Source organism: Vidua chalybeata, chromosome 4 (genome assembly GCF_026979565.1).
Source record: "Vidua chalybeata isolate OUT-0048 chromosome 4, bVidCha1 merged haplotype, whole genome shotgun sequence".
NCBI classification, from domain to species: Eukaryota; Metazoa; Chordata; class Aves; order Passeriformes; family Viduidae; genus Vidua; species Vidua chalybeata.
Genome location: NC_071533.1, coordinates 26,456,034 through 26,470,577, shown reverse-complemented (window position 1 = coordinate 26,470,577; position 14,544 = coordinate 26,456,034). Strand labels below are relative to the sequence as shown.

The window sequence follows — 14,544 nt, the reverse complement described above, 5'->3', positions numbered from 1 at the left end:
ACCAGTAATTATACCATGAAAGCCTCCCGGAGTTTCTTTCAAATCATGTAAAACACTAAAAAGAGCTTTAATACTGCTGGATAGCACTGATAGTTCTGCTTGCAAACCACAAGAGGCATTTCACTTCTTCCAGGTAGTTTTTAGTTTGCACAAGCTTTTCCTGTAGCAGAAATCCATGATTAGAGTTACCTGCAAGTTATACAAAACGTATTTTGCAGACCATAGCCCTAAGATGAAGGCTAGCTATCACCCCTAGGACCATTCATACCATTTAAGAACTTACATATTTATAAATATATGCAAAAATGTAATGCTTGTCCTGGTTGTGGCAGTTATAGTTAATGTTTTCCTTAGCAGCTGATACAATGCTGTGTTTTGGTTTGAGGATGAGAATAATGTTGATAAAACACAGCTTCTCCTGCTGCGCTGCCAGCAAGGAGGCTGATGTGCACAAGGATTTGGGAGCAGACACAGCCAGGTCAGCAGACCCCAGCTGACCCAAGGGATATCCCACACCATATGGAATCATGCTGAACAATAAAACTGGGGGGAGTTGGCCAGGGAAGGGCACTGATCACTCTTTGGGGACTGGCTGGGCATCGATCAGTGGGCAGTGAGCAACTGTATTGCGTGTCGCTTGTCTTGTATATCCTTTTGTTACTATTTCCCCCTCCTTTTCTGTTGTTAAACTGTCTTTACCTTTTTTCTGATTTTCTACTTCATCTCACTGGGCTGCAGTGAGTGAACAGCTCCGTGGTGTTTAGCTTCGTGCTAGATTAAAGCATAACAATATTATAGATAGCGGCTCATTTAACGCAATACTGCATCTTTTTGTGCAGTCAGTAATACTGCACAGCAGTGTGTCCACAATCAAACTAACTTCTTCAGCCTGTAGTTCTGATCCATCCATAATGCTTTTTCCAAAAAATATCCACCTACAATCTTAAAGTGTTTCTAAACCTATAGGCACGTCTCACAATAAAACTTTTATGTATTACAATGAGCTGGAAACGCACACCAGCCCAGCACTACTTCGGGCTGCACACACTGCGACCAAGTTAACAGTGACTCAACAGTGGCTGAGCCTGCTCTAAGCCTCCAGCAAAACAAAGCAGAAGAAAGCTCTGTCTTACAAGGATCTAAGCGAACTGCTGGACTGAGGAACATGGCTGACAGAGTGGTGGATTTTGGTTCTGCAGCTGCAGAACTTCACACAGGTGTCTGGCTGCCAGTGGGTTCAGGGGCAGCTCTAGTGTGAGCTGTGAGAGCTGGGATCTGCAGTTGCCAAAAAATGAGTCTGTTTGGTAGGGGTCTAAATGTTACCCAGTATAAGATGCAAACTTTGTGACAGTTTCACGTTCTAACTGAAGTATGCACAAAGACAACTGAAACAAAGTTCTGTCTTGATCCAGCTGCCTACTGGCAGTCTGAGGTAACAAGTCCAAACAAGACAAAAACAAGCAAAGGCAATAAAAAATACTGCATGGCTCCTTTAATTACAGGGAGACATCTTGTCTCAAATCTTTACCCATGCAAGAAGCCTGAGTAAAACCAGACCGGGTAAAAATGCCTGTAATTCCACTCTAAATCTTCTTTTTGTGCTTGTAGCAGCACTCTTTGAAGTGCACATTCATATCTCAGTTTATCTCCCTAAAAGTAGTCTGGATAAAAAATTTAGATCCCTCTAGGGTACAATCTCTAAAGCTCTTATACAGAAGAATGGGTTTTTGTCCTTGGCTTTGGTTTAGAAACTTGTTTGTTATGCAGTTGATCAGCCATCGGTAAGTGCCGCATAATTCCCGGTTGGGGAATACTCGTTAACCTGGGCACTCCCGTCAATACCTTGTCATTCAGTTCCGAAATCATCAAAGAGAACTGAAGCGAGAACAGAGAAAAGCTGCAGGATGATCCACACATCCCAGCCTCTCAAAGGTTGTGTGTGGGTGCCCGAATGGAAACGTACTTTGAGGAACAGGAGCCGTTCAGGAAAGAAAACACTATGTGTCTGAAATGGGAATTTGAGTACAGTTTTGAAAAATTTAAACTAAGTGAATACGGGAGGCTCTCACCATATTTTAGGACGACGGTTTTGTACAAGCCGGTGCAGTTGCTCGACCACGTTCTCTGAAGCACCCCCCCAGGAGCACAGGGGTGCCACAGCGCACTTCAACACCTCACCCAACAGCCGCCGCGCTGCCGGGAAGGCAGCTTCCGCCCCTCGCCCGGAGGCGGCCGCCGCGGAAACAAAAGGCGAGGGGGCGGACTAATCGGGGGAAACCGCGGAAGACGAAGAGAAGGGAAGGCTTGGAAGAGAGGGGAAAGCTTGGCTGGGCTGGTGTTGGGGTGCAGCCGGTGCCTTGGTCCACGGCGATGTCGGGCTCGGAGCGGCGGCCGCCGGCGGGTGCGTGTGCCGAGGGGACGCGAGGGGAAGGGCCGGGACGCGCCGCGGATCAGGTTCCTGCCGGCGCCGGCGCCGGCGCGGAGCGGGACGGGGAATGTGTGCGAGGGGCTGCCCACCCGAAGCGCCCGAACTTCCCCCAGAGTGGGAGCGCTGCCCGGAGGGCGCTGCCGGCGCTCACGGGGTGCGGGAGCTTTGCTTCTGTCCTTCTTTCTGTGAAAACCACGTTCACTCTCCTGTGAAAATTTTAGAAGTTTAATAAAGGACAATAGGAGACAAGGACCATAGAGCAAAGGTTATTACGGCTGGGTGCATCTTGGTCCTCAGGCAAGACCACACTTACCTTCGGTGATCCCCCTTACATCTGCCATTACATCTATTGCATCATATTCAACACAAAAAAAAAAAAAAAAAAAAAAAGCATAGTAAATTTTTTCCCCAAACTAGTTGACATATTCCAAGAGCTGTTTAGTTTGGGTCTGCCTTTTTAGAGCATTGGGATTCCATGGCTGTGATTTTGGTCCATTCTTATCACCTCCCCTCCCTCCAGTTTTCGGGCCTTGGTCCACACTGTCTTCAGATGGTGAATGCTGATAGTTGGCATATCTGTAGCAGTTGTCTTCTTCATATGTTCATTGGGTGTTATCCCATCCAAGCAGGCCTTTTAACACAAGCATACTTTTATCAGCTATTTCACTAAGCTTAATTAACAACAGAAATAAAAACTACATCTTTATAACAAATTTACTTTAACATTATAAACCTAAAATCCATTTTGATACTTGCAAAAAGCCAATATTATAATATGTATCAATAACATTTCCTTCCTTCCGGAGGAGGAAGGAAACGGGGAAGGTGCGAGGATGGCGGCGGCCAACAAGGAAGTAAGTGGATTTGCAATAAATTCAGTACATGCTGCCATGGGGAAAACCCCCCCACTCCTTGGCACAGTCACAGGACAGGGAAGCAGGGAAGGTCCCCAGCATGTAACAGGACAGCAGGAGAAGTCAGGGCAGCAAAACCTGAGTTGGGTTCCCAGACATGCATCTAGGCTTAAAGGGATTTCTTTTGTGTGCCATTCGGTTGTTTCTAAGTGCCTTGCCCTTTGGTCTTGATGGTAGACCTGTGATTCCTTTGAAGCAATCCATCTTCATAAAATTAAAGACAAGTAGTCCTGTTGGTCTCAATCAAATTTTAGAACAAGCTTGTTCCTGTGTGTCGTGGTTTGACATGGAAGTGAATTTTTTCCAGGAAGTTGGGTCAAACCAATCAGTGGTCAGGTTTGGATATTGGCACCTGGAGTGACCACTGAAAGTATGGACACGCCTCTGAGAACACAGGGGGTTAAAAGCAAGAACTCCCAGGGGAACTGTCTCTTTGGTTCCCGTCCTCAGAGAGTGCAGACTCTCTCCTGCCCAGCCATGGGCTGGGTGGGGGAGGGGAAGCCACGCGGCCTTGTCCAGGTAGGCCGAGGGGGCTGAGGGACTGGAACCGAGCCAACTCCTGCAGACGGAAGGGTGGAGAGAAGCGGAGATGCCTTTGTTCCCCCCCCCCCAGAGGGAAAGAGACAGAGAGCCTGACGGCACCTGGAAATCTGCCGGCAGAGGAGAAGGAGAAAGGGGGGGATGATGCCCAGCGTAGTAGGAGACCAGATGCTGGACCAAGATATCAGCCGTCCAGGGAGTCTGAACTTTTAACCCTTTCTGGGAAATGAGGGCTTTGTAAAATATTACTCCTCCTCGATTTGTAGTGGAAGAGAGACAGTCCAGGACCTGAGATGTTAGAAGAAGAAATATTTAGGTGGGAGGAGATGATGAAGTAGCTTTTGGCTGGACTTTTCTTGTTAGCCATAGACTGAACCAAAATCTCCTGCAATAGAGACTGCATTTTAGGGGGATGCAGTGGTGACCCAAGGAGACCTGCTTCAGCTTCTAACAGGACAGGAATGGCAAGAACAGAAGAAAGTTGAGGAGGGAATGGTGATGCCCTCTGTCTTCGGGAAAGAAGATGATTTCTGTTCTTGGACCCTTGGCCCCAGGGGAAAATGGGGGGGACTGTAGTCCCAGGATGAGAAGCTGAACTGTTGTATCTTTGGGTCCGTGGCAAACCATCCTTAAAGGAGCCCTATGAGCAGTCTGTCTCATGGTGGTGAGAGCACTGTGACATGGAAAGGAGAGTGTCACACTGGCAGATTTTCTCCAGGCGGTTGCCATGTGTGACAGGGAAACACAAGGGTGGCAACTGTGTTTCCTGGGGGGTCTGTGGTGCAAGAGAGACTTCTCTCTCCCTTGATAGTTTGCATATTGATTATCTGAAGGGTGGTAATTTGATCAGGAATCCCGGGTGATGTTTCATGGTGGGTGTTCTGGAAATTGGGAGGAGGAGGGGTGTTTTAAAAGGTCTTCATCCTGGATTTAGTCCATGTGTCTTCAGTAGTAGTAGTTTAATAAAGTTTTTTTTTTCCTTTGTTATTAAGCTTGGGCCTGCTCTGCTTTGTTCCTGATAACATCTCACAGCATTTATTTGGGAAGGTGTATTTTCATGGGGGCGCTGGCATTGCGCCAGTGTCAAACCATGACACTGTGTAAGACAGAAAGCTTTTCATAAATCATGATAGTTCAAATAGTGTTTATGTGAATGAAGCTGTGATGTGGCAGTGACAATGAAAAACCAAAGACTAGGAAGTAACTAAACAGAATTAAATTAATAGGAAAACCATACTTTCCTAGTTTCCTGTAGCCCAGGAATTCTAGTCCTCCTGTGTCTATATTTTCTGTCTTAAAGTTTGATGACAATAAAATTCTATTATCAGTTTTGGGTGGGGAGTGGATCGCAAGAACTTTTGTCCTCTTTCAGTACATAGCTATGTTAGTTTTGCAGAAGGCCTTAATAACATTTGGAAAATAGATGTGAAAAGCTAGTATCGTATGTGCAAAGTAGTTTTTAGAATACATGAACATGTGACTCTTCTTATAATTGCAGGCCGTGTCCAGCTGGATGGCAGACCTACATTACCCACCACAGGTACAGCATCGTATACAGTTCTCATAATGTGGTAGTTAGTCTCTACCAGTAGGAGTAGTGATTTAATAGCCCACTATTAAATCACTGAGATGCTTAAGTAAGAGGAACAAGTATTTTGGCCTAACCATCTGCAAGTTTGCAGTTCTGCACATTCCCAAGATGTGCATGTTGCTTGTTCCCACACTGTTACTTTTATGTCCATTCTGTACTAGAGGTGCTTAAAGTCTTTATAATTCAGCAGAAGAAAATGTTTAAATCTTGCATCTTCTCAGTTGTCAATAGCTCTTACACTATCTGCCGTGTCTCGTGCTGCATCCAACCTCAAACAGAATGCTCAGCTTTGTATTAGTAACATTATTGAAAGAAAAGAAACACCAGTGTATTTTTAAGTTATGTAAAATTTTAACTGTTGAGTTAGAGTCTCTTTAAAAAAAATACACCTAGCTAGTTAGTTACATTAAATCATAATCTCTGAATATGTTTATACAGGTACAGATACACAGACAGATAGAAAATATGCATATCTTGACCACCTGAAATCCAGACTGCTGGAATCAGAACAATCTCCAAAAGCCGTGGGTGCAGACAAACACCAATGAGGCCTGCATGCCTACTTAGCTGATGTGTGAATGAGCTTTTGGTTCACATTAGCAGCTAAACTTTAAGGGTGGATCCATTAGTTCAAATTGCTTTTGTTTGTTTATAATCAATGAGTTTGTGGCTAAATAACTTCTTGATTTCTCTAACAGATGGAAATGAGAACATCACAGAAGTAGATGCATTCAATATAAGGTAAGGTTCTGGTGGCAGTGACAGAGATGTCCCAAGGGACTGAGGTCAGTGCAGGGTTTTTGTTAAGAATTGGATAGAATTATTTGATTCAACTCCACCCACTTACAAAACATGTTTGTAGTTTTAGCTACACCAGCTGCAGATGTGAAGGCATGTGGAAGGGACTATGAGGAGTGTTCTCTTTTTATTGTAGGCAATGTGCAAAGACCATCACAATCTGAGGCGCCACTGGACAGACTAAGTGGTAGATTGTAGCACAGGAATGTATTCCTCTGGAAGGAGGGGAAATGGACCATGGAACAGTGATTCCATGAAAGCCCTGACAACAGTAAACTATCTGCCTGATAACTTTACCTCATCCATACAGCTGAGTAGAAAAAGAACAGCTTAGGGAATCATCCCTCAATGGTCATTCACAGGATCCAGCGACGAAACTGTCCAAAATCCCCACTAGCCATGCACCTAGCCAAATCCTAAAGAAGAAAAATTGCCAAAATCTGAAAAAATTCTAGTACTGGTACAGGTGAAATTATTCATAATTACAAGGCTAAAATTTATAATCTTTGTGTTTTACCATGTCTGGTACTAAGAATGGGAAGAACGTGATGAAGCACCCAACTTCTCTTACTGGTTATCCAGCCGACATTGTAGAACCTCCCAGACTTTGGACAGTCATCCTACGTTCCCGTTCTCTGTCTGAATTCTTACATAGACATTACAAAAAGATGTTTCATAAAGGGGATTCCCATAACAAAGTGGAGAAGCAGAGATAGTCTATGGGTAACAACTGTAATTTTGCTGTGAAACAAAAGCATTTGCTGATGAAACTCTGATCTTCAACATCTGCAGGCAAATATTCTAAGCAACTTTCTCCTGTAATTGCACCAAACCTGAATATTCCATAGCATGAAAGTATTAACATGGCAAAAATGACAGCTCTGACCAGAGCCAGTCCTAGGGCAGCATGACCTGGACTGTCATTCCGTGTACCTTGAACTCTGGACCTGTCTATTTTCAGCACTGTTACCAGAAGAGTTTCAGTTTCTCTTTTCTGCATTGATAACTACAAAAGCAGAAAGACTGTCTGCTTCGTCTTTCTAATTATGGCCATGTCAACACTTAGGATCTCCTGGGTCCAAGTGTTGGCATAACTTTGGGTCCACAGCCAAGTCCAGAGTGTGCTGTCACACATCCTCTGCTGTTTTGCTCATAAACCAATACTGCAGAATGCTATTCCTAAACACACAGGTATTCTATGTGTTTGCTGCCATGATAAAGTCCTCTACTTAGAAGCTGGGTAAGTCATTTATTCTGTTCTTATGAAGACCTCTGTCCTTCAGCTACAGGATTTTGTGGGCTGGTTGCTACAACTTAGATGACCTTGTCGACTTGTCAAATTAAATTGTCATAGCTTTCATTGCATTAGGGCAAATAACAAACATTTGTTCTCCTTTTGTAAGATATGCTGCACTTAGCACCTCATCCCCAGTTTATTGGTTACAATGCAGCACTTGATTTACTTAGAAAAACTTGAAGTAAATCACAGACAGCTACAATTCTAAATAAGTACGTGTGTACTATCCACTTATGTTAATATTTTGCTAAGCACATAACATGGAGAATTGGAGCCATGTCTGAAATGCACCATTATGTGCCTTAACTAATGAAACAGCCTCATTTACCAAGAATGTTTTCCATCTGTGGCAGCAGACAATCACTTGATCCTGCAGTGGAGTACAAAATGAACCATCAAAGAAGAGGACTTGCATTAATCTTCAATCACGAGCACTTTTTCTGGCATTTAAAGCTGCCAGACAGACGTGGGACTATGGCAGACAGAAACAATCTGAAACGCACGTAAGAAACTTGGTTGCTCTACTAATGATTTAAAAAGTCTGAAATTTAGAAATGGTGGTCAAATTAAGGAGTTACCTAAATCTTGTGTTTAAGTAGAGACGAGAAGATTTTGCAGACATAGCAACTATGCAACTTGGTGAAGAAAGCTGTAATTAAAAAAGCTTCAAGGCACATTTTTTTATGTCACAAAAACTGCGCGCACAAGTCCTAGGAGTTCAGTGAGTCCAGAACTTTCTTTGGACAAACTCTTTGAAGTAACTTTAGGTATTAGATCTGTACTTGACAGCAGTTTGAATTCAAAATCAACTTTAGTAGTTTTGTTCATAAATAATGCATAAGAATAGTCATTCCCCCACAGGGAAAGAAACTGAGTTGGTAGCAATTGATATATAATTTGAGCAAGGTTTTTACTAATACTGATCTAACAATAGTTTGACAGACCTTGGGTTTGAAGTCAGACTTTTTGATGACCTGAAAAAAGAAGATGTGCAGCAGAGAATTTATGAAGGTAAGAGACTGTGCATTGGTTATGTCTATTGCAGCAGAATTCCCAGATACCTTTTCTTCCAATCTCTCTATTCATCTAACTTAAAATAAATTTTTGTGCACGAGGAATCTAACATTAGAAGGACTGAAAGGTTAGACTGAAAATTATTTTATTGCAGTGTAAGTGAAGCTTCAGTGAAGAGAACTAATTAAGTCACTGAAAGCTGAAAGACAGTATGTGCAACTTTTATTCCTTATAGAAGATAATGACATTCTTCTTTTTATGGTTAGTGTCCCTTCAGCCAGGTTGAATCAATGCACCTTGAAATCCCTACAGTATGGCTTTTCCTGAAAATAGCATCCATTTGAAAAAGGAGTGACTGGGGATTCAGTATGATACAAATGTACAATGTTTTTTAGACCTGAATATGACTGGTTTGTCATTTAAACAACCACTTGACTATTTCAGCCTCTATGGAGGACCACAGCAATGCTGACTGCTTTGTGTGTGTGTTCCTGAGCCACGGTGAGGATGGTCACATTTATGCATATGATGACAAATTCAACATTCAGACAATCACAGACATGTTCAGAGGAGACAAGTGCCAGAGTTTGGTAGGAAAACCAAAGATATTTATCATTCAGGTAAGACGTCTGTTTCCGAATTCAGTGATGTTAACACTGACTTGTGTCTTCCTGCAATACAAATGTCAGTTTTCCTGATGCAGTCTTTCCACAAGGCATTTAAGACAAGGATTCTTCTCTTTTTATTATATACCCTAATGTATACTACTGTTAATAGTATTATTACAGCTGTATTTAATAACTAATTTTACAAAAAGAAACACAAATTAAACCCATGTCAGATCGACTGTCAGTGTGTATTTAATAGCTGAGAAGGCAGTACCAGGGTTTTTTGCAGCCTCAGCTCAGTTCCTATTGGTCACACTTCACAGCCCAAGGCTAAGCTGATAAGCTGTCTAACCTTTGTATCTTCATTGCTTCCTTCCAGGCAAGTCTCTTTACTTGATCCTTAGTGAAGTTGGGTTTTGTGTTTGGGCTATTTTTCTGTTCTGTTGGTTTTTTTTTTTTTTTTTGTTTGTTTTGTTTTGTGGTTTTTTTTTTTTTTTTTTTTTGTTGTTGTTTTGTTTTGTTTTTGGTTTTTTTTGTGGGACTTCTTGGTTGGTTGGTTTTTGTGGTGGTAATGATTTTCATTTGTTGTTGTTGTTGGTTGGTTGGGTTTTTTTTGTCTATGACCTATACTCAGCATCTCTGTAGAATCCAAGGAATCAAATTAAGGCTTTATTGTCTCAGGAGTACTGGTTGTGCTGAGTAGTCAGATAAAGACCATATGTAACCTCCTGTTTCTTTCCTTGGTTCATGGGAGAATGAAAGTTGGGAGGTACCTCAGGAGGTCTCTGGTCCAGCCTCCTGTTCAAAGCAGAGTTATGGAATCAAACCAGGTCATACAGGGCTTTATCCCATCTTTATCCAGATTACAATTAGCAAACTCAAATATGAACCTAGCCTTCAGCAGATTGTAACTGCAGTAGTTTACAGAATAATTCTAAGTATTACCTTTTTTTTTTTTCCAAATGGAAGCTTAGGGCACAGGGTTGCTGCAAGAAGCAGTATATTGTTAATTCACCTTTCATTAGGACTCATTCAGATTTCCTTTTTTTTTTAACCTGGTGCCAAAGATGAAAAAAGTACTTTCATATTTCAGTTTAAAGTTCTAAGTAATACTTGGAATGTTTATAATATATACTCATCAAAAAGCTAATTAACATAGTTCATCAGCTAAGTTCTTTTCCAGGACAACTGGCATAGCAATTACCTCTGAAAATCAGAGGAAGCATCCTCTGAAACTTTATCACTGTAAAGAAGATTGTGTTTTCTTTTTTTAGTGGCAGTTCTGAAGTAATGCTCCTTTGTACCTTTTGAGTGTGTTCTCACCTTGTTATCCTCCATGTGTAGCCTTTCTGCACCACTGACAATAGTGGGATCACTACTGACTTCTCACAGAAAACCTTCCCTCAACAAACACACTTGAGACTGCACTAAGAGCAGGAGTGTAACAGCATGTAATGATGGCTGTGCTTCAGAGCGGTAATTCAACACTGCCTTGCCAGCAAGGGAGGCAATTCTTCCTCTCTACTCAAGCAATGGTGAGGCTGCCTCTGAAGTATTGTGTCCAGTCCTGAGTTCCCCAGTTCAAGAAAAATACAGTCTTACTGGAGTGAGTCCTGCAAAGGGCCACAGAGATGATTAAGGGACTCTGGAGCATGTTTGATATGAGGAGAGGCTGAGAGAGCAGGATTGTTCAGCTTGGAGGAGATGGCTCAGGGAAATCTTACCAATGTTCTAAACATCTGGTAGGAGGGAGTAAGAGGGAGACAGGCTCTTTTCAGTCGTACCCAAGTGACAAGTTAAGAGGCAACTGGAACAAATTAAAACACAAAATTTCATCTCAACAAACACTTTTTTTACTGTGAGGTTGGTCAACACTGGAAGAGGTCACCCATACAGACTGTGGAGTCTCCACCTATGGAGATCTGACTGGACACAGTCCTGGACAACATGCTGTAGCTAACACTGTTTGAGTCAGGGGGTTGGACTAGATGATCTCAAGAGATCCCTTCCAGTTTTAGTGGAGCTTTCAATGGACTTCGTCCCCAACATTTTAAGTGACAGAGAAATAAATGGGTCTTTCTGAAGGCAGAGTCATGGTAATGTGGCACACCTAGCTGAACAGAAGTGCCTCTGGTTATTGTCAGAATTATCCTATTAACAGTGAACTCAGCAGGGGTGCAAACATAACATTTCTCACCAACAGGCCTGTCGAGGTGATAAACATGATGATCCAGTCATTGCTCACGATTCAACAGACAACAGCAGTGAATCCCTTGTCAATGAGACTGAAGTGGATGCAGCTAGTGTCTATACTCTGCCTGCTGGTGCAGACTTTATCATGTGCTACTCTGTGGCGCAAGGTGAGTTCTGATACGGTGTCTGATACTTCACTGTAACAACTCTGAACATGTCTTCATTTTGCAGGCCAAAAAATGAAAACAGTTCCATGTAAATCTGTTTTATATGTTCGATAAGTAGCAACTTGTCTGGGAAAGAATGTTATGCGCTAAAGAAAAAGTGAAAGTAAATTATCAAGGTGCATTAAATTTGCCAAGCAAAAGCATTGCCATCAGTCTTGTGGCTGAGCTGCCTCCTGAGAGCCAACACCCATCTCTTTCCCAGGATTTTGGTGGCTTATAAATTTCCCTGCACTACATGGCTGTTTTCTCTCCAGTCTCCCCATGTATGTTGTCCTCAGTCCCATCTGCTCTCTTATGAAGTAGAGATGCAGTCCTGTAAGCTCCCAATCCCTGAATCGTGTTCCTCTTAGCTGACATGACAAGTGGTACCAAAGCCATTTCCCATCTACAATTTGCAGTGTAATTGGCAAAGTAAGATTTACACCCATTAGTAATTCCTTATAGATGGTAGCTAGCAAACAGTGACTCTCAAATATTTTTCCAAGAGGTTATCACTATTCACATTTGGATGTAATTTTATGTCCTTTTTCTACTCTAGGCTACTATTCTCATCGTGAAACTATAAATGGCTCCTGGTATATCCAAGATTTGTGTGAGACCCTTAGGAAGCATGGATCTTCCTTGGAGTTCACAGAACTTCTTACTGTTGTTAACAGGAAAGTATCGTATCGCAGAGTAGATATGTGCAAAGACATTAATGCTATAGGGAAAAAACAGATTCCTTGTTTTGCCTCAATGTTAACTAAAAAATTGTATTTTCATCCAAAATCTAAGTAGATTATTTAGCAGTGATGACCATTACTATTACTTGCTGCAGAGCACAGAGAATACCATCTTAGTTGAGTAATATTCTACAAGATTGTCTGCAAAATTACTGGGATCAAACATTACAGTTTATATACTTCATAGTTTCTAAAATCTTAAAGCACTTTTAAAGCTAGAATTACACCAGAGAATTCATATCAGGAAATAAGGGAAAAGTTGACTGGTGCCAAACTATTAGAAGGTGCTCAGATTTTATTGAAATTGGTGCTCCAGACTACTTTTTTCTTAAAAGTGTCTCGCTTGATTGCCATCTAAGTATGGCACATTTTACTATTTCCAAAACATTTCTAATGTTCCATTAGATTAACTTGTCTTGCTCCTTGAGCACAGTTTACAGGGAATATGGTTTGCAGAGCATCTTTTTAAATTTGTGGACAGCAGAATCCACAACTTTTGTAGCTTTATTGGGCTTTTTAGACATTTTTTTAATTTTCTTGCAACACTAAAAAGGAACTTAACTCCTTGAATACAACTGTAGTATTAATATAGGATTAATCAAACAGGGTTGATTAATAAAGGGTTTCCTTTTGCTTGAATATAATTTATGCTTGGGGCACAATTACAGTTTGCTGGTACTCTTCATTCTCAGGAGGAAAACAGCAGTAATGAGATGAGACCATGTACAGTTTGCTCAGGGTGAGTTTGCCTTTTCCGTATCTCTAAAGCTGCTGGACATTTCTAGACAGCTCTACAAAATATAACATATGCAAACCTTCATACTTCAGGCCTTTGAGTTGGATCAGACCTCCTCTTGGCCCTGGAGAAGATCAGCCATACCTCTGTCATTGTGTACATAAAAGTGATGGTGCATGGTCACCACAGGATTGTTACTGCAGTAATTGTGGTGCTGACTTGAACCAAATGTTTCTTTTTTTTTTTTTTTTTTTTTTTTTAACATTATTAATTGTTCCTCTGAGGGACAAGAGAGAACTCAAACTGAGCAAAGTGTCTTAATCCACTTTCCTGGGGAAAAACATAATCGGTTTACTGGTTCTGCTTTAGTTAAGCCATTCCATATACAATGTTCTGAGTCATAAATGCTGTATCTTCCTACACCTGCTTTTAAATGTTGTATAAATCATGTATGTTTGAATGTTTTGATAAATTCTTTCAATAAAATGCAATAGTGAAACATAAATGGTTTTATAGCAAGTTTGAGATACCTTACTTTTCCAGCACTATTTACTAAGAAAGCTTAATTGTCATGTTAATCTAAACTTCACCTATGGTGTCACAGAGTCAATGCACAGACCAGGGAAAAGGAAACAGTAATTTCAGGAAAAGAATCTTAACTACTCCATGCAGAAGTTTATTATTATTATGAGCTACTGTTATGTTATAGTAAATGGTACTAAAAAGTCCTTGTTTGTTCTGTCATTTTACCAGTAGTAAGAATGCCTCCATTGTACTGATGAAATTTGACAAGTATCTAGAAGAACTTTGCTTCAGCAGTTTCTTCATAGGGCTCTAAAGAAAAACCAAACAAGCAAAACAAACCCAAACCATCAAGTGAACAAATAACTTTTAAAGCTATTTATTGCAACTTTCAAAACTTCAGTGGTCAAAAATACCCAGGTGCTATGGAGTAACTAAATGTTCATATCAGCTTTGAAAGGGCATCTCTAATATACACAAAACCAAACTCAGTCCTTGTCGTTGATTTCCTGGATGGGAAGCCTCAGGCGCAGAGGTTGGCGCAGACGCCTCAGGGATTCTTCTGCCTGCCAATGAAAGAGAGAGGGAGACTTCATCCTTCTGCAGCCTCTGTTTTCTCCTCTTTCACACATGCGCTGTCTTTCTTTTCTCAGAAAGCACTGGTCTTAGGCAAGGAACCAAACCAATCAAACAGAGGATGCTGAACACTGACAGACCTGCTCAACTCATGCAGTCTCCAGAGAGAAGCATGAACCCTGCCCATCAACCCACTCAATCACACCTCAAAGTATTATTTTCCTGAAATGACAAGTAAAAAATTCATACCCCCAGGCCACCAAAAAAGCATCAAACTTTTAACATTATGTCAACTATGGCACATGAAATTACACCCTGAACTCTGGGTTTTGAGCTAAAATTAGAAGTAGTTCCATTTTCTTTTTGAAGACATTAAAC

General features: G+C 41.4%; 2 protein-coding genes across 7 annotated transcripts in view; one reads left to right on the top strand and one right to left on the bottom strand.

Moving 5' to 3' along the window:
- The first annotated feature begins 2,186 nt into the window (after positions 1–2,186).
- Positions 2,187–13,573, top strand: CASP6 (caspase 6). Of its 5 annotated transcripts, none has more exons than XM_053941146.1 (9): positions 2,187–2,401; positions 3,238–3,282; positions 5,381–5,422; positions 6,172–6,214; positions 7,922–8,071; positions 8,503–8,579; positions 9,027–9,202; positions 11,394–11,550; positions 12,149–13,573. In XM_053941146.1, exons 1-9 carry the CDS (start codon positions 2,371–2,373, stop codon positions 12,385–12,387), a joined length of 960 nt encoding a protein of 319 aa, XP_053797121.1. In that variant the 5' UTR covers positions 2,187–2,370; the 3' UTR covers positions 12,388–13,573. The 5 variants fall into 5 exon arrangements, with proteins under 5 accessions (XP_053797121.1, XP_053797120.1, XP_053797119.1 ...); XM_053941145.1 differs by having other exon boundaries at positions 3,235–3,282; positions 7,925–8,071; XM_053941144.1 differs by having other exon boundaries at positions 3,235–3,282.
- A 367-nt stretch (positions 13,574–13,940) lies between these two features.
- The window catches only part of MCUB (mitochondrial calcium uniporter dominant negative subunit beta), a 45,573-nt gene continuing 44,969 nt past the window's right edge, over positions 13,941–14,544 (bottom strand). For both annotated transcript variants that reach the window (XM_053941142.1, XM_053941143.1), the window contains exon 8: positions 13,941–14,156. In XM_053941142.1, the coding sequence (XP_053797117.1) occupies positions 14,079–14,156 (78 nt within the window). In that variant the 3' untranslated portion in view covers positions 13,941–14,078. The remainder of the gene's footprint in view (positions 14,157–14,544) is intronic.

What these genes read in the sequence shown, in the direction of transcription:
- CASP6 (XM_053941144.1), top strand. Translation starts at nt 2,371, where the DNA reads ATGTCGGGCTCGGAGCGGCGGCCGCCGGCGG. An exon ending in AGAAACAATCTGAAACGCAC is followed by an intron (nt 8,072 to 8,502) that starts GTAAGAAACTTG and finishes ATCTAACAATAG; the next exon opens with TTTGACAGACCTTGGGTTTG. An exon ending in GTGCTACTCTGTGGCGCAAG is followed by an intron (nt 11,551 to 12,148) that starts GTGAGTTCTGAT and finishes TTTCTACTCTAG; the next exon opens with GCTACTATTCTCATCGTGAA.